Source organism: Pleurodeles waltl, chromosome 7, assembly GCF_031143425.1.
Source record: "Pleurodeles waltl isolate 20211129_DDA chromosome 7, aPleWal1.hap1.20221129, whole genome shotgun sequence".
Lineage (NCBI taxonomy): Eukaryota > Metazoa > Chordata > Amphibia > Caudata > Salamandridae > Pleurodeles > Pleurodeles waltl.
Window position 1 is genome coordinate 90,952,321 of NC_090446.1, and position 19,717 is coordinate 90,972,037.

The 19,717-nt window shown below is 41.4% G+C and overlaps 1 protein-coding gene across 1 annotated transcript in view; it reads left to right on the top strand.

Annotated features, from left to right (window-relative positions):
* LOC138303752 (cadherin-like protein 26) overlaps positions 1-19,717 on the top strand; it is a 398,556-nt gene that overhangs the window by 131,009 nt on the left and 247,830 nt on the right. Inside the window, exon 3 of the mRNA XM_069243135.1 lies at positions 7,606-7,716. Coding sequence (XP_069099236.1) covers positions 7,606-7,716 — 111 coding nt within the window. The remainder of the gene's footprint in view (positions 1-7,605; positions 7,717-19,717) is intronic.

Below are 19,717 nucleotides of genomic sequence, written 5' to 3' on the forward strand. Positions count from 1 at the left end.
GGCAGGCTCGGACTCGTCTGGCAAACTTGGACTCGGGGCAAGTCAGGTCAGGGGTGAGGGAGTGCTGAGGCCTCAGACCTCTGAGACCTATCCAGGAACTGAATCTTGTAGTTGGAGAGATAGATACCCTTTGGGAGGATGGTCTCCCCAGCTGTCTCCAGCAGCTGGATTAGCATGGACGTGGCTCTCCCCAAGGAAACAGCAGCTGGGCTGCACATGACACCTGGTCTCAGGCTGCCAGGCCTGATGGACCTTAAAGCGTTGTGGCATTAGTGGGTGGCTAGAAGAATTAAAGGTTGAGGCGGCCCCACCTACTCCTGGGCCAGATTGCCCTGTTGCCTCTCTGGGAGAGACCCTGGCAACCAATGTTGCTCACTTCTTCCACTGTACGCAGGGAAACAGTGGGCTGCTTGTGATGCCAGGTATTAGGGCTGGCAGGCCAGTCTGAGTAAAGATCTTTGCTCAGGTATGCAACCTAATTTTCAGTGTATCTTCTCCCCCATTCTCCTCTGACCTGGAATCAAAGATAACTAGAGATAAGGCCCCCAGAAGCAAACTAAACTTAATAAATTTGCCAAGGCAGCAGTTTCCGGCACCAGTACTGATGCCACTGATCCTGCAGAGGTGGCAGACCATGATGCTCCCAAAGTGGTCCCTGGAGCTGATGCATCTACAAACTTGATCCTAAACCAGATTGTCTTTGGAACTCAGCTAGATGCAGTGGGATGCAATGTCACCATGCTAAGGCAGGATCTCCGACATGTGGTAGACCCAGTCGGAGGGGGGGGCAGAGTGACACATCTCCACATTAGGGAATTAACTCAAAGGAATGCAATCAATGCTACAGAAGTTAAAAAAGTCAAATTTGGAATTGTGCAAGCGAGTGGCAGATGGGGAGGGGCACCTCCGCTACAGAAACTTGTGCTTTGTGGGCTTCCCTGAAGGGGTGGAGACTGACCCAGCTCAATTTCTAGAACAGTGGCTGAAACAACACCTCCAAAATGCGCAATGCACTACATGCTTCTTAACTGAAATTGCTCATCGGGCGCTGGATCCACGACCACCCACTGGGACGGCATTACGCATGATCATTGCCTCAACTACAGGCACCATGATACTGCATTGCTCTCTGCATGGACTACGGGCAACCTTCAATACAAACTCCCAATATCTTAATTTTTCCTGACTACACTCAAATTATACAGAGGCATCCGCAATCCTTCGATCAGGTGCAACTGAGGTTGAGAGTGATGGGCCTGCGATGCATGTTGTCCTTCGCAGTGAAAATGAAGGTCCTCTTCCAGGACACAGCACATTTCTTCGAGGCTTGCAGCAGGCCTGGAAGTGGGTGACGGAGTGCCCCGGGGCACCCTGGAAGCTTGACTCTGGAGACCAGAGCTCTGGGGCCCGTACTGACTTTAAGGGAACACTGCAGACCGACGGGGAAGTTGCCTCCATACTGGCTACATCCCCGCTGGACCCATTACGACTTTCCTGCTCGGCTGAGTGAATGTCCTTCCCACTCTGGTAAAAAAATCTGCGGAACACACAGACACAACTTTTAGCAGGATTGACAGTTATAGAAGGGATTTTAACTCAGTGGCAGACCCCACAATAGACACCATTAACCCTTAACCAGACCATCGCACGTCCCACTTCAAACTGTGGATATCCACTATGAGCCTCATGAATACCTGGCGCTATCACCACATGTCAGATACACAATATATGCACTACTCTCCTGTACACACAACACATTCCTGAATAGATTACGTATCTATACCGGCTATGGAATGTCATAAAGTGACTACAGTGGCTATTCTTCCCTGGGGTCTCTCATACCACTTCCATACACCTATAAGTATACAGCACCGGGCATATAGCAGTTGAATGCCTGGTGGTTGGTAGTGGACACCATTTCTAAGCCACTTCTGGAAAAAAATTGATGAATATTTTAGGACAGATGCTCCCTCTATTTCTTCTACCACGGCTGTCTGGGGAGCTTTTAAAACTGGTACCTGTGGTCAAAGCAATGGGCCAAATCATAGGGATACAGGCAGATAAGAGGAAGGACATATGATAGCTGGACTGACATATTTGTCTGCTGGAAGGCGGGAGGTCAGACCCACAAGCACAGAATCAACAATACTCGCTCCACGAGGCACTCCTGCCAATAAAACAGAAGCTCCTTGACAATTCTAGGGAGAGACGGCTATTCTCTGAGAGCAGGATATATGAACCTAGTTTTAAAGCAGGGAAAATACTCTATTGGCCAGGTAGCTATGAACATAGTTCAAGGATAGTCCCAACCATTCGAGACACGGAATGCACTTTGCACACAACCCCTAATGTCATAGCAGAGATGTTTGCTATGTACTACAACGAATTCTACGCATATGCACAACCCCCATTGCTAGAGACTTAGAACCCCATAGTCAAAGATCTTCCCATGCAGAAATTGTCTATGAAAGGTAGAGAGGATCTTGATCTCCCTATTCCCAAAAAGCAGGAGGCTGTTGTGGTGATGGCCTCCTGGAAACTCTGGGTTCAAACAGCTTCCCAAAACAGTTCTTCAAGAAATATGCCTTGTTGATAACATGTCACATTAAAGCACTTTTTGATGAATCTAATAAACGGTCAATACTACCCCTGACTTGAGTGGTGCAACAATTTCCATATTGCTTAAACCATTCAAACCTCCCTACCAGTGTAACTGTTATCGCCTGATCTCATTAATCAATATTGAAGCAAAACTCCTGGTGTAAAAATTAGTTTCAACTGCGTATCGTTATTTACTCACTGATACACAAGGACCAGAATGGGTATGTGGCAACAGGAGCACCCAACATTGTCTCCAGTGTTTGCACCTCGTCCTTTTCTGATCCTTTCCTTGGATTTGGAATAAGCCTTTGACACGGTACACTGGCCATTCATTTGTCAAGTCTTGGCAAAAATGAATTTCGACCCACATTATACTGTTTAGTCAACTTACCTTACACATTACTGTGGGGGCAGGTCAAGGTCAACTGCATGTTATTGGACTCCTTCCTGTTTGGAATGAGCACCCGGCAGGAACTCTTTTATTCGCCCTGCTCATAGAACTGTTGGCCAAATAGATCCACTATAACTTTTTGCAGATGGCATGCTCCTCTATATGCAGAATTAAGACACCTCGTTACCAAGGCTGATGGAAATATTTGACATATATGGGGAATCCTCTTGACTAAGGGTAAACTGGTTGGAATACATCTATTTTCCCATCACTGGGGCGGGTGGCCCATCCAACTCAACAATTCCACAATTGCAAGTGGCAAGAGATCACTTCCGATAATTGGGTACGGGGATCAGTATTGCAGAACACATAAACTGAGAATTAAATATTGCCACTCTGATAGTGATGATTAAACACAAATTTCAATCATGGGAGAACCTCCCTCTATCGTTGCTGGGGTGAGGAGCCTTTTTAAAATGATAACTCTCTCCCTCTCACCTAAGGTTTTCAGAAACATGCAACCAATGATATCTGATTTCCAATGGGATAGGGCAATCTTGAGGGTCTTATTCACAAAATCTTTCGATCTCAGTGCAATGCTGGTCTGGGATGGGCAGATGTTAAGTTATATTACTGGGCAGCAAAATATCTCCTGATCAACAACTGGCTATATGGGGACAAACACAAACCCCTTCAAAGGTTATATTTCCCTGGTATAGAGAAGCATGGGCTATTTCATATGCTCTACCGAGAGGCGATCACTCAATCTCTCCCTTTGGTATCCAGATTGCCCTTGCTCTGCCATTGCTGGCACAAACATGCCACAAAAATCAGTATTCAATGTTGAATGCTGGGGCACCTTTACAATGGCAACCCTACTTTTGCAGGGTTAGATGGCTGCCACAGGTATTGCATCTGGGGGGTTGGGTAGTCGGACCTGATCTATATTTCCATGCGTGGGAACGTAGGGACCCAGAACCACATGAAAGTCTTTACAGAATTCAAGGCTGACTTATCCCTGCATAATTCAGTGTTCTATTGGTATCCCTAGCTGCAGCATGCCCTGGCGGAATATAGGCATAGTCTCGGACAGTAACTCCCTGGAAGATAAGCCAGTAATGAAAAAGATAGGAAAAAAGCCATTGCCAGCTCTGTTGAACCTTGATCCTCAGTGCCACTCACACACTTACACAACCCTGAAATAGATGGGCACTGAAGGTGGAAGGCCTGGATGACTATGAATGGAGGGAGGCTATGATGGCTCCACGGTGGCTAGACTGTGCATTATACAGTTTAAATACTTGCATAGATTCTGCTATTCACTGGCGTAGCTCAGGTGGGCAGAACAATATCTTCCCACTGTATTAGATGAACAGCAAGAACTTGCAGAAAAGGCATGAGGGGCTATCCTAAAACATATCAAGATGTGGGAGGATTGGTGGGATTTCTCACAAACCTGATACATCTCTATGATGGCTATATTGTGTGAGCATGATCATTCCATTTGAATGCTATTGTCAGAAGCATTTCATAATATATTACAGGTGTCATGTTGCCTGTATGAACAAAGTTCATTGCTGTTATCTTTTGCAAAAGACAATGAAATGTTTTTGTAAAAAAAATAATTGAAGAGCCTTAGAAGAGGTCATATGAAGCTATGGAAGGACTGGCGGGATTACTCACAAACCTGATACATCTCTATGCTGGCTATATTGTATGAGCATGATCATTGTCGTCATGTTATGTTGCCTGTCTGAAGCCTTAGAAGAGGTCACCTTCAGAGATGCCTGTTTTCTATGTCCATAACTGAATTAAAAAGGAGTAAAAAGATGATAAGCCCTCACCCATCTTAGGTGGGACCTTTCTTCCCCAGTCCCATTAAGCACATAAAGCAATGAAGTTTGGTTAGGGTGAGCTCCGTGTTACATGGAGTTCTTCAAAATGACACTCTAGAGCTCTCCACACCTGTCCTGACGGGAGGTATATTTTCAGGTTCCCTGATTTAACTGACGTAATAGATGCTTCAGCAGGACCTTCTGTTAAAATTGCGTAACATAGACTGAAACATGTAAAATTACTTATTTTTCCTCCTTGCAACTTTGTGTTATGTTATGTTGTTATGTTATGTTATGTTATGTTATGTTATGTTATGTTACGTCCATAAATTATGCCTGTGTGTAGTAAACTCTGCAGCAGCCATCTTTCTGAGCCCTGTGCAATCATAGATTCGCAAGGAGGTCCAACCTATCCACTTGTTTTCAGGTCCTAAGAGTTTAGACCAAAGCCATAATGTTAACGTAACTTACAGTGAGATTATGAGGTAATGAAAAACATTACAAGTGTCATTTGTTATTGATAATTCCTTCCCTTTTTCTGCTGTTGAGTATTGGCTTTGTGTGCTTTAGCTAGAACAGATTGTTGAATAATTAAGTTTCAATCTGCAATTTATGATAAATTCAATTAGCTGTTTTGAAGGGACTAGATCTGTCAAATAACTACACATATCGCAATGACAAACCCCTTTCCATTACCAATGAAATCTGAATTGATTCTCTGACCACTTAGATGCATTTTATACAAGATGTATATATGGTCATTTGAGTAAGTAATTTCTAAGGCATTTGTAGAATATTAAAATGAATGTTTCCATAGGCACAGCAAGACATTGCCCTGGGCGCACCCCCATTTAAATTTACGAGTTTTTTTTAGATATAATATTTAGCTTCTTCCTTTATTGTAGTTTCAGGATTTTCCTCTTTTAAGCAATTGCAGACTGAACTTATTTTGCAGATTCATTTCAATTGTTTTAGCATGTATTGCTTGGATTCACATGCAACAACAATCTCATCCGTTAACAATAACAATGTTTTGCTATTGTAAGCTGCACAAATGAAATTATCAGGCTCGGACTATTAGTTATTAGCATTACCCATCTCAATTATATACATTTAATCAAACTCAGAAGAATAAAAAACAGTTTTGTCCTTGATGCATTATAAAAACTTTGTCATAAGCATATTTAATAGCAGATACGGATGTTACTGAGCTATGTCATCCGATTGTTGTCTCTGCTTCAATAGTCTTTTTTTGTTACCAAGTTTTGGTACATTGTTGCTGCAATTCCAATTTAATTTCCAGAGTGAGGGATGCCTCTCTTCTCCCCCTTCCCACCTCTGTTCTCCTGCATGCCCAAAACCCACAGAAATACACCAGTTATAGTTTAGTCAACAAATTATAACTTGTGCCCCCATCATACACTGCGTATCATCTCACAGAGTACATTAGTCAAAACATATGTACCCAACTCCCCAAGTGTGCTCATTCCAAACCACCATTGCTTCTCTTTGTTTATATATTTTTTAAGCAGAGCAAGGTACTCATTGGTAATTTGAACAATGTTGTTCTTTAAATTTAAAGAATGATGTCATTAAAAAATGTAATTTAATATGTCATGAGTGATATAGTCAGCTAACTGAACTATTACTGGTGTATTTCAGTCATTTTTAGTATTTGTAACACTAACTTTTGCTCATAACACATAACTATAACATGACTTTAAGCTTTATTTTGTAGTGAATTTCTAGGGATTTGTTCAGCGTACGTAAAGATCCAAACATCTAACCTAAGTATAGTGCCACTTTAACATTTGTTTTATTTTAGTGGATTTCAGTTTTGTATCGTATTCCAAATTTATCTAGTGCCCAACCCCCTCTACAAACAAAATATGTCTAATGAAACATAACTTTTGTAAAATTTGGCAGCTGTTAGGCAGTGAAGTTGATGAGGAGGTAGAGTAAATAGATCTAGAAATGGGATGCTGTATTTATGTAGACATCTCCTTTAAATCTTTCTAGCCAATTTGAAGACTACATTATACCTCAATAATACAAAAAAATAAAACCTACCCTAACATTCCTAACTTGCTGGTTTCATACCTGCATTATCATCTCAGTGCTCATTTAGTTCATCGTGCTCCCCAAGAAAGGCTTTAAATTTAACAGCTCCTGTTCCAACAAAATGGTATTCTCATGTGCTTTATTTATGTCTTAAATACAAAATGTTATAGTTCAAGTCATTCATTAGAACACTGTAGTGAAGCTGCCGCTGGTCACTAGGGGGCCAGCTGCCAGATTGCTGCTAGTGTTGTAAGAACATATTTCACTGAGGATACCAGACTTTTGTTTTGACAATGACAAGGAAAATATTTCAGAAATGATATAAAATGTGTCCTCATTTAAATTTTTTAGAGCACTGACTCTAATTTCCATGACAAATCTAACCCCCTCATTTATTTCAATTCTGAAGGAAATGCTTTCAGTTTTACAGTTTTGATTCCCTTAGGATGGCAGTCAGGCTAATCACACTTTTCTCATAAATATAGATTGGTAGTGCTCTAGTTAATAGATGTAGGAAATACACGTTTCATTCAGCATACCAGACGATTATTCCAACATGGATGAATTTATAAAAAAATATGTCATTATCTTTGATTTCTAGAGCACAAACTATTATTATTAACTATAATTAAACTTATTGTTGTTATTTGAAGTATAAAGTTTGAAAGAGTGCACTTCTGACTCCAAGGGATTGACAGATTGATTTTTCTTCTCAAGGATGTTTTTATGAACAGGAAGGCACTTCAGCGTCAAAAAAGAGCATGGATTATTGACACCTTCGAACTTCAAGAAGAGCTTCCAGGTCCCTACCCTTTGCTCATTGGAACGGTAATCTATATGAATTTCTACTTTATTTATCTGGCCTGCAAATTGATTCTTTACATTTTGAGCCTTGTACAAGGATAAAGAGTAGAAAAAAAAACCATTTCAGCATCATGGTATTTTCTGTATCATATAAATTCAAAAATTCCTCACAAGATGGCGGATTTTCCTATAAATTTGACAAAGAGAATACATATTTTGTGGGTCCTGTCCAATGGCAGCATCAGGGAATTTCATCACTTTTAGTGTCTAAATGGGTACACTGCCTACAGGATCAAAACCAGAGTTGAAAGGGTTGTAATTATGGTGCTGCATCACCAGTGCTTAATTTTAGCCAGTGGCTTACGGCACTTAATTGTCAACAGTGATACTTATGACGGCTGCCACACAGTAGCGCTGTTTGTGTAATTTTAAGAGGAGCATAACAATAATTATTTATTAAGTCAATGTACATTAGAACCATCTAATTTCTGACACCCACGCCATTCTTATAGCTTTGGGGGCCTCATATATTCTATACTGTCACACTTGTAGCAGTGTGATGGTTAGTAGTTGTGCAGGTCATGTCATTGGCAGCACTGGCACCTGTAATGAGTGGTGCAAGCTGCAGTGGACTCCTTTCGAGGGCCCTGGCATTAACGTTTTTACTTATTAAGCACTGTGTTTAACTATGATTAGAGATAAGCAGATGTCCAGGAAATGAGTCATGACCCCTGCTAGCAGTTATTAATGGTCTCTGAAAGGGAGGTTGCAGAGCAAAAGCATAACCAGATTAAACTTCACTCCCAATCAGACAGCTCCAAGATGAACCCCCGGTGCACTTAAGTGCAGAAAGTGCTGCATTGAATTGAGTATATAGTGTGTGCTGGTGACTGTACCTTAAAATTTACTTTTTCTAGAGACACAATCATATCAATCATTAGATGCTAACAGGGAAGCCTCCAAATGCTGTTTTATCATTTGTTATGTGCTGTCCTGCTGTTTCTATATTTCTGAAGCTCTGTTCTGTTGCTCATTGTGAGTTTATTGCTCAAATCATCTCTGATTCCCTCTGCTGCTCTACAAGGTGATATGGAGTGTTGCTCTATCATTGCTGGTCTCTTAGTATCACTGTCAGATAGAAATTAATTATGAGAAGTGTACCTTTTTTGTAATGGCACTCTGATTTTTGAGGGTCCTCAAGCTCCTCTTTGATGGCAATGTGGTTTCCTTTTTGATTGTTCACAACTTCTATTTGAGGTCACTATACTTGCTTGTGAGACTGCTGCATGTAGTTCTAAGGCTATGCACTTTAGAAGATCTAATTTGTGGAACACTACAGCAGCCCTTTGAGAGGAGCAACCTATTTTATAAATTCAGGATATTAGGAGATCAGCTTTTTAATTAAAGCAGGTCTTTCTGTCACTCACAGGAACACTCAGCAGGTTTGTCAGAGGTAGTGCTGCGTCATTCTGTGGGATGCCATGAAGTCATATAAAATGTTGATGTTAGTCAGAGGGTATAATGCTGACCAGGTGATTAAGGATGAAGTTCCATTCAGTTTGGTCTCTTCGGTCTTGAAAAAAGAAGTGATTTGCAACACCATCACACCTCCAACACTGACGTCTAAAGGGACAGCATTACAAACATGGAGGTGAGTAGATGACCTGCATAGGGGCAAGCTCAAGCAGACATGCCAACCCCTGCATATTCAGTGAAAGTCAGGATCTCATAAATGGACTGGTCACAGATTTTAAATAAGATACTGTCATCGTCAGGATTAGTTTTTTTATGTTGGATGTATTTGACTTGACCAAAGTAACGAACCTATTAGTATGTCAGTTCAGGCAGTGCATGCTTTTAATGTTTACTGGTGCACTATGGCCTTTAGAAAATTCAATATCTGAAACACCATTCCCTGCCATGGCTGTGTCTCCTGATACATCCTGTCTAATGGGCAAGATCATGTTATGCCGTGACAAAGTCATGCTGCATGAGGACTGTTGCTAGATGGCAAGTAGAACACAGCATGCTACGCGACGTCAAGCATGTAACCAGTGGGGACACTTTAGGAGGAAAATGTGAGGATTCATTGCTATTAACCCTATCTACAACACTAATATTTAGAACTGGACTAAGAGGAGTAACTAATCATATGCTAAGATCATTAGACATATGGATATTGTGTTAGTCAAATAGTATTATTCATATAGAGCACAGGGGCCTAAGCTTATGCGCTAAAATTGTTAGTTTAATTTATTTTTTCACAATTTGTTTTATTAGTTGCTCATTTTAGCTTGTCGTTTTTTGGGACTTATGTACAGCTGCCATGGCTGCAGCCAGCACTTTCTAGCCCCCAATATTTGTATTAGGGACTGGAGAAGCACTGCTTTCATGAAAATGTTGTAAGCAATTATGTGATTCATATTTGGTTGCTATTGGGATGAAAAATTCTCACCAGTTTGGAAACAGACTTTGTTGCTTAGCAATTTAGGTATTAAAGACAAAAATATCTATGAAGAATTAGAAGAAATGGTTATAGGTGATGCAGAAAGAAAATGACAAGATATTTATGAAATGTCTTTGAAGATGTTAGAGCGGTATTTTGGCACATGTATCTATATAGTATTGAAAACAGACAGGTTTCGCTGTACGCTCCAAGAAAAAACAGTAAGAGTGGGAAATAATGTAGCATCCTTAAGAAACATGAGGAAAGCAAGATGGCGGCCACCTGAGACGGTGGTGAGTGATCCTCCCTGCCCGATCCCTGCTATGCAGTCACGGATTCCCTAATCCTGTATTTTTACGACACTTGCTTGAGGAATGCGCCTTGATTTTTGTTGCGGGGAAGCTCGGAAGCTTCAGTCCCTGCAAGTTACACTTGTAATGATACTTTGTTTCTGCCGGCAGTCTGCACAACGGCTACACTGTAGCAGCGCTCACCCACGGCTGATCGCTGGACTGATGCTGCGGAAGGGAGAGAAGATGGCGCTTCCCACAGTACGGGGGAGAGAGACCAGTATGAGTGTAGCCAGTCGGCCAGGAGCTTCAGATGAAGTTTAGCTGCAGCTTGAAGTCAAACAAGGAACACACAATAAGGTAACTGCAAAATTTAAAACTGTGGCACTTGATAGAGTCCTAGAGAAAAAATCTTGAGAAGAAGCTCAACGCGGAACAGGGATGGTGGGCTCATCTGTTGTAGCGGAATGAGAGGGATTACTGCCTGAAGGGACTGGGTCAGAATCTCGATTGGAGAAAGAAGTGGAGAGTTTGGGCAGCAAAGTGCCGGAAGGCACTTCACTGTTGGCGGATGATTGTTTCACTCCTTCGCTCTCAGGCCATTTCATAGACAGTATGAACACTAGACACTCAGGCGGTGATGGGCCACCAATACGACAAGAAGGCTTACAGCAACAGCTCCCTGATAGCAATAGTAATGGAAGTCAAGTTATGGCTCGGGAAACATTTGACAATTCCAGCTGTGCTAATAGAGAAGACCTGAGACTAATCTCAATTCGCGACAAGAATCAGGGGCAGAGGGATACATTTTTTTCACCATCTGATCAGTCAAGGCTGGACGAGCAATGAGGGATCGGATTCAGAGAGAGGGAAGATCTCTTTAGAACTGGGGTCCGAAACGTCTTCCCCAACCTCGGAACAGGAACAAGTAGAGAACGATAAGGTTACCACCGCAAGGAAAAAGCAGAAAAAAAAGAATGTGCAATCTAGTCCAGCTACGCACCCGCCAATATCGCGGGAAACCAAGGACCTTCAGTGGGATTAAACAAACACTCAATTTAAGGAAGACTCGGCCATGCATGGTAATATTGAAACGCTACCCAATCCAGTCTCTTTGGAAACTACCCACCAAAGCATTATGGAACATCGAGAGGAGTCTAAGACTGAGAGTCGTAGAACCCAGCTAGCCTTTCGTAAAATGCAGACTCAAATTCGCCGGATAGCAAAAACATGTTCCGAGTTCACGACACGTATAGAGGATGTGGAGACCCAAAATTCCAGATTGGGAAATGCAGAACGCACTTGGGGCACAATGTAAAAAAAACTTGAAGTTGCCCAATGGAAGTTGACTGACTTAGAAGATAGACTGAGACGTAACAACTTATGAGAGCTGGGCATACCGGAAGGGGTTGAGGGATCGGATCCACGTGGCTTTGTGATGGCTTTGTTTAAAGAGGCCTTTCCGGATTTGAATCAGTGGAATGGGAGAGAGAAATTCAAAGAGCACACCGGTTTCCCTTCAAAAGTACATTTAAATCTTCAGTAGCAGGGGATTTTAAGCCTAGGGCTATGTTAATCTCTTTCCTAAACTTTCAGGCAAGGCAGGCCGTATATCACCTTGCTCCTCCTGATAGCAAATGTATTGCTAGGGGGTGCAATTATTTTGTGAGACATGATTTTTGTCACACAGCAGTGGAAAAAATATGGAGACTTTGTCAATTAATTCTGCCCCTGCAGAACAAGGGGCGCAGATCTACTTGATAAATCCCACCAAGTTAAAGGTGATAGTTGAAGGCAAAACCCAGTACTTTACAGCTGAAGTAAAAGCAAAAGAGTTCATGGACAAACTTTGAGGCTGATAGGAGAGGTTTTTTTTTTTTTCAATTGTAAAGAGACACGTGTGTTTTTCCCTCTCTATCAAGGTACACAGGAATAAGGGTATTTATTGTCAGTAATTGTTTTTAACAAGCAGTATAGGATAGTTTGAGGGGCATAGGGCACACCACTGATATGGCTTGGGTAGGGCGGGGGTCGCGATTCCATCACCAAGGGAGCGTAGTCCCATACTTTCCATGAAGTTGATTATAGGGGTGGGGGAAGGGACTTGGGGATCGGAGGGATTGGAGGGAAAAGGAGAGGGAACAGGGATGGGGGGTGTGAGGAAGGGGTGGGACTAGGCAAGGCGAGGCTTGTGGGCTAGGGGAAATCTCAGGTAGGCAAAGAGAACAGGAGGGATAGGGGGAAGGACATTCAGGATAAATATGTAAAGGGACAAATGGGGTTGTGCAAAAGGATGGATGTGAGGGCTAGTACACGACAGGGGTCGAATTGTAGAAGAAGAAGACTGGACAGAGAAAATATAGCAATATCAAAGAAAGGCAGACATTTAGAAAAGAAAGAATGGCTAGTAATTTAAAAATATGCTCAATGAACATATACGGACTTTATAACCCCTAAAAGAGGAAAAAAGTAGCATTAGGACTTCAATTAATTCAGGCAGATTTATACTGCTTGCAAGAGACTCACATCTCCTGGGAAAGGCGAGGGCTATTAAAAGGAGTAGGGCTGATACCTTTGGCTTGCACTCAGCAGAAGGTGTCAACACGGGGAGTGGCGAAACTAGCCAGAAATTCTTGCTCTCAAGTCGGTGGCTTATTGGTGGACAAGGCTGGGCGTAGGGTCAATCTTTAATGCATAATAGGCACAATTAAGTTTACTCTTTGTACCATTTATGAATCAAACTTTGATGAGGCCCAAGTGCTAGATACCTTAAATTCTGAAATGATAGAATGGCCATTACCGCTGGTATTATGTGGAGATTTTAATGTCCATATAGAAGTGGGAAGAAATAGGGGTAATCAGGATCATTATCAGGGACGGAAAACCAAAGTTTGGAGGGCTTTAAGAAGGCTAGCAAGGGATCATGGCCTGTTAGATGTTTGGGAGAGATTTATGGCTCCAGACTGGTTTAACCTATTATTCCTCCCTGCATGCTAAATTAGTACGACTGGACTATTTTTTTTATCTCGGCTAATCTAATAAAGGATGCAAGTGTAGATCTCATGCCCAGGTTTCTCTCGGATCACAATCCATTAGTTCTAACCATCTTGGTAAAGGGATTAGTGAAGCCACGCCGCTCTTGGTCATTCGCTAAGAAATTATTAGTCGATCCTGGACATGTGGAACATATGAAGGTATGAATTCAACAATTTTTGGAGGTTAATAGAAGCATGGCTATTGTAGGCACGTTATGGGATGCACTTAAAGCGGGCGTCAGGGGAGAAACCTTAAGCTATAGTCTGCATTTACAGAGGGTGAGGGCTAGAGAGGTCAAAGAGTTTCAGGCAACACTTAATTTAGCAGAAAGGAAACTAATTAAAAATATAACAAACAAGGAGGATTGTAGCTCAACACAGATTCAGATATGGGTCTTAAAGGCTAAAATAAATTCATATCTGAACAAGACAGTAGCAGCTAACTATCAGAATCATAAGGCAACAAACTATGAATATGGTGAGACTACCGGTAACATTTCAGCAAGACGTGTAAGGCAGAAAGCAGCAAAAGGGGGTATAGAGACTATCATAGATGCACAGGGGTGGAAATGTGAAAAATCTGAAGAGATTGTAGAGGTCTTTAAAGACTTCTATCAGGAGCTGTACATGGAAAATATAGTATATTCTGAAGGGCTTCAGAGGGAGGACATAGAATTTCTGGGAGGGTTCAAAACAGCTAGACTCTCCTTAGAGGATCAAAATATGTTGGATGCACCGATTCAATCAGAAGAAATATTGGAAGCTGTGAATTAATTAGTGGCAGGAAAAGCAGCAGGTCTGGATGCCTTACCATTGGAGTTTTATAAAAATGTTTTATAAAGAAGTAAGGAGGGACATGCATGAAACTTTTTGTAAGGCACAACAAAGGCAGATTCCATCATCCTGGGAGTATGCTAACATCATGATGTTTAAAAAAAAGATAAGCCATCAAATTCTCTCGGATCGTATAGACCAATCTCTTTGCTAAACACAGATGGGAAGGTTTATGCAAAGGTCTTAGCAACTAGATTGGCAAGAGTTATATCCATGCTAGTCTGTAAAAGACAGCATGGGTTTATACTGGGTCAAGGAACGGTTGACCATATAAGAAGGATAATTTCCTTATTTGATCTTGCTGAAACTTATCGGACACCTCTTGGCTTGGTGCTATTAGACACCGAAAGGGCATTTTATAGCGTGTCTTGGAATTTTTTTTGGGAAACCTTGAAATGGAAGGGGATAGGGGGAGGCTATTTGACAGCTGTTAGAGCTATATATAAGGCCCCCAAAGCTCGAGTTTGTTTGGGAGGGCTAGAATCAGGCATCATATCGATCTCCAGGGGTACTAGGCAGGGATGTCTGTATTCCCCCTTGCATTTTGCATTATATATTGATCCCTTTTAATCAAAATTGGAGAGGTGCATAAACATTAAGCCAGTGACTTATCATGGGGAAGCATATAAGGTGTTTGCGTATGCGGATGATATAGCAGTAACAACAAATGACCCAGGAAGACCATTAAGGAAATTGAAGAGGTGGCTAGAAACTTTGGAGGATACTCCGGATACAAATTAAATACGGATAAGACACAGATTTTATGTTCAGTGCACACCTTGACCAAGGATAAGCGGGTGGTGGCAGAGGCTATGTATCTGGGGATAAAAATTACTGCTGCTGTCAACCAGGTGGGGGAACTTAATTTAGCCCCTCTGTTAAGTAAAGTGAAGAGTGATTTGGACAGAATGCACTATCTATACTTATCACTTGAAGGTCGCTGTAATGTTTTGAAAATGATGGTCTTGCCAAAAGTACTGTATTTGTTTTGCGTGATCCCTTTAGAGATTGCAAAAAGTTGGCTAAACAAATTTGAAACAATAAGTAGTAACTTTTTGAGGGGATTTGCCAAACCAAGAAGGGCTATGAAATATATGACGCTTCCAAAATGTCGAGGAGGCTGGGCAGTTCCCAATTTTAGCCTATATTATTATGCCTGCTGCCTCCAATTTATGGACGGATTGATAACTGGTGAGGTGAGAGAGAGTAATCAAGAAGCGCAACCTTCCTTGTATGAAATTATGTTGGGCGGGGAAGCAAAAGGCTAGTTGTTGAAATTTATGGAACCTAGCTACTTAAAAAAACCCAGGACCCATTTTATAAGTTCTTACAAATACAGGATTTTCTCCATCGTCATAGACAGGCTATGCCATTAATGGGTAAGGTAACATTAATAGAGGCTGTATGTCGCAGGGAGAAGATAGGTATATTATAAGCCTTGTTAATAGATGCCCGACAGGACGACCTTGGGCAACAGAATGATAGATGGGTAATCGTGTGGGTAAGGAGGGGGGTGGTTGAGAGAGTCACTAGAACTAGCAGGAAAATCCTTTCTTTCAGCCAATCTGAAAACACAGCATTATAAGACGGCATTTGACCTGTATTACACACCAGCAAAACTGAGAAAGTGGGGGGTATCTGATGGGAAGTGCAATTAATGTGGGCGGATGGAAGCAGAGATATTGCATATGTTTTATACATGCCCCAGTTTAAAACCATTGCTGGGTGAATTAGAACTGTTTCTTAGTGATATAATTGGAGGAAATTGGAAAATATGGGGCACGTAATAAAAAGAACAAAACATGTTTTATTTATGGCGATGGCGATACTCCGACTGTGTATAACTACGGACTGGATTAAAAAAGATGCCCCGACATTTGAAGCATGGAGGTTAAGATTATTAGCGGCCCATAGTATTGAATTTAGCTTATACAGACTTAAAGGCTATAAGAAGAGGGGTGGGGGGAACAAATTTGGGCATCTTTGACTAAATGGTTGGAAGAGATAGGTCTATGGCCCATATTTATACTTTTTTAGTGCAGCATTTGCGCCTCTTTTTGACGCTAAAATGGGGCAAACTTACAAAATACTATTGTACTTTGTAAGTTTGCGCCAATTTTGCATCAAAAAGTGGCGCAAATGCGGCGCTAAAAAAGTATAAATATGGGCCTATGTGTGAAATTGAACTATTATTGTATTGGGGAGAAAAAAGAAACATGGGAGGTTGGTGACAGCCAAATAGTTCGTTTGTGGCCAGTTGGTGCAATGGTCTAATGACCATAGACAAGAAACATTTTTACCAAAAGAACACTGACCTAAAAGAGGCAGTAGCAATTGTAGACGGAGTGGAGCACACTTTGAGATAGTTAAAGTAAGAATAAAGGAAAAGGTGGACAAAGGATTTAATTGCCAAAAAAACAAAATGGGGATGTGAGTTATAAATGTAAAAATGATGCCAAGCCCAGTGTTAAAGATGTGGCAATCACACTCACTCTTTGAACTCTGGGGGATGTTTTGCTGGAAAATGCATGTGCCACAAGTGTATGAGGTAAGAAGCATATTCACTATGCAAGAGTATGTATGTGATCTAAAGATGAGAGTATCATTCGTCAAATGGAGGAAGCTCAAGTAGAATTCAAGAAGGTGGTCTAACAAATCATTAATTTAAAGAATTAGAATAACTAATGCAACCAATGCAAGTTGATTATGCCAAAATGAGATATTGATGAGATTGGGTAAAACAGTTGTGGTGTTGATCGGCTCTGTCTCTCACCTTGTTAGAAGATAAGAATGGGAGAGAATTTGTGACCAACTAACAATGCCCGATATTGCCTGGGAATTGAGCCTCCTGAGTAAACCGTTATTGATCTATCATCGACATGCCAGCAGGTGTAGCTGAAGGAATCAAGATGCTTGAAACTTCTGGGAGCCTATCATTCTTCATTATACTTCGTGGATTCTTTTTTTTGTGCATGCTTTCAGGGGGTCATGAAGCAGCTACCAGATTGAGTAGAGTTTCTACAGGTTGATATCTTGGCTTATGGTAAGAACAGGAAAAAACTTAATGAGGCACTGATGGTGGTGTTAGAGAAATTGGAGAATGCTAGATTGGTGGTGAAAAGAGAATAATGCTTTTCAGAGTAGACATGGTGTCATATTTGGGCCTCACTATTTCTGGACAGGTTATACCATTAAACTTGATTTGATGACAGTATCTTAACCAGTAATACACCTCCCCTCAAAGGCTTAATGAAAGGGAGAGTGAAGATCACTTTGGGACAGTGAATGTGAATAAACACATGGTAAAGGGGAGAAAGACTTGAAAAAATGTCCATCATGGGCCATTTTGACATCAAGCTGAAAACAACTGTGACAGTGAGTGCGACTTTTAGTGGGTTGGGAGCTGTGCTTTCCTAGATCAAAAATGGATACGAAATAGGTGTGGCCTTGCCTACAACCCTAGCAGATCAATTGGGTGTGTGAACCGGCACTGTGTATGGTAGAATGAGATGAGGCCATGAGCAAGGATGAGGTGTTGAACAAGATAAAGAAATAAAATGGATTGTAGAAGAGTGGCCTAGTTACAGTAGGTTGTCCAAGGTAGAATCACAGTTTTCGGCAGCCTGAAATGAGCTAAGCATTGTTAGTGGCAGATTGTCTAGGGACAATAGATTGCTACCACCTCAGGGTATCAGGGAGAAAATGGTAATTATTACACATGTGGCCATCTTGGATAGAACTTTATTAAAGCTCATATTAGAGAACAGTGTTGATTGCTTAGAACGGGTAGCATAGAGAAGAAGGTGATATGGTAGTGTATGCAGTATGATGTCATTGACAAGTGTAAGATCCTAAGACATGCACCACTATCACCTGTAGAGGTCTTAACGAAGAGCTGTGGGCTAATCCAGACATGGATATTTTGTTAGTCTGTTTACATTCTTTCCTCCTTCAGAAAGATACAGAATTTCTCTTGCTGAGAATACCACTACTTAAGTCACCTCAAGGTGCTTGAGCTTGATTTCTTCAACAGTCTTTTTGGAGTTCCTGAAAGACGCATTCAAGGGTGGAGGCATTCCTCAGGTCAGTGTACCCAACAAAGGGGTTCAGTACGGGTTCACTTAAGTGCAGGATCTTTTGAGTAATGCTCCGCAGAGTAATGGTTTAGATAAGTGAATGAAAAGAGTGATTAAAAGTGGTGCTCAAAGGGTGGGAGAATTGAGCAAGACCATTCAACCCTGTGTTAGTAGAAACCTTAAAGGCCTAGGGAACTACTCCCATTGCCATGGCAGGGGTATCTTTATTTGTGAGCTTGAAGGAGCTTGTGCCTTTCACAAAGTTGAGTCCTTTGTGGTTAGAAGTAGCTCAGAGGAGCAAATAGAGGCTTTGGATGGCTGGTAAGATTAAGATAAACCAGGCTAAATGCAAGGCATTGTATCTGTTATACCTGGCATCTTTGACATGGGTTGTCCCCCTAACCTTTTGCCTTCAACTTTCCCTTTTTACTGACTTTGTTTCTGATGGCCTTGGTACTCTGCATACCTTACCACTGCCAACCACTGCTGAATTGCTTGTACTCTTTGCTTAAAACATGGTAGAATTGACTTATACCCAATTGGCATATATACTTTACTTGTAAGTCCCTGTAAAGTGCCATTACCTGTGCCCATGGCCTGTAATTTAAAAAGCAGCTGGTAGGCCTGCACCACTAATTGTGCCACCCACTTAATTAGCTCTTCAAACATCTCTCAGGCCTGCATTGCAGCCTGTGTGTGAAGTTTCAAACTGCCATTTTGGCGTGGCAAGATAAACCATTTGCCAGGCCCAAACCTTCCTTTTTTATACATGAAGGTAACATCTAGAGTGTGACCTGGACAGCCCGGAGGCCTGTGTGCAGTGTATTTAAAAAGTAGGACATGTACTTTTATCATTCATCATTCATTTCTTTATTCGGTACAGAAAGACCATAAAAGACATCAAATAAATAGAACATACACATTTCTTAGTCATAAGATTACTAAAAAACTTTATTAATACATTTTTCGAATACCATGAGCAGCATATATAAAATTTAACACAGCCTGAATTATATCCACATTTCCCAGGTTATGTAAGTATAAATAAGCAAGCTGACTAGTTCTAATACTTTTAGATAAAAATAGCGGACGTAAAAACCTTTTTCTCGGAACAACATATAAAGTGCAAAAGAGCATAAAGTGCAATGTGCTCTGAGATGTCTTTCCATCACAGCGACAAGGAGGAAGGTTCTTGAACCAGGTTCCACATACCGGTAATGCTACCAGGTAATGTAATGTATTTAATTGTCGCTCGTGATTATTAGCAGTCAAATATAGCTTTGGTTGCAATTGTTGTATCTCGTGCCTCAGCAATAATCTAATTGCACCCGAGGCTGGCTCCAT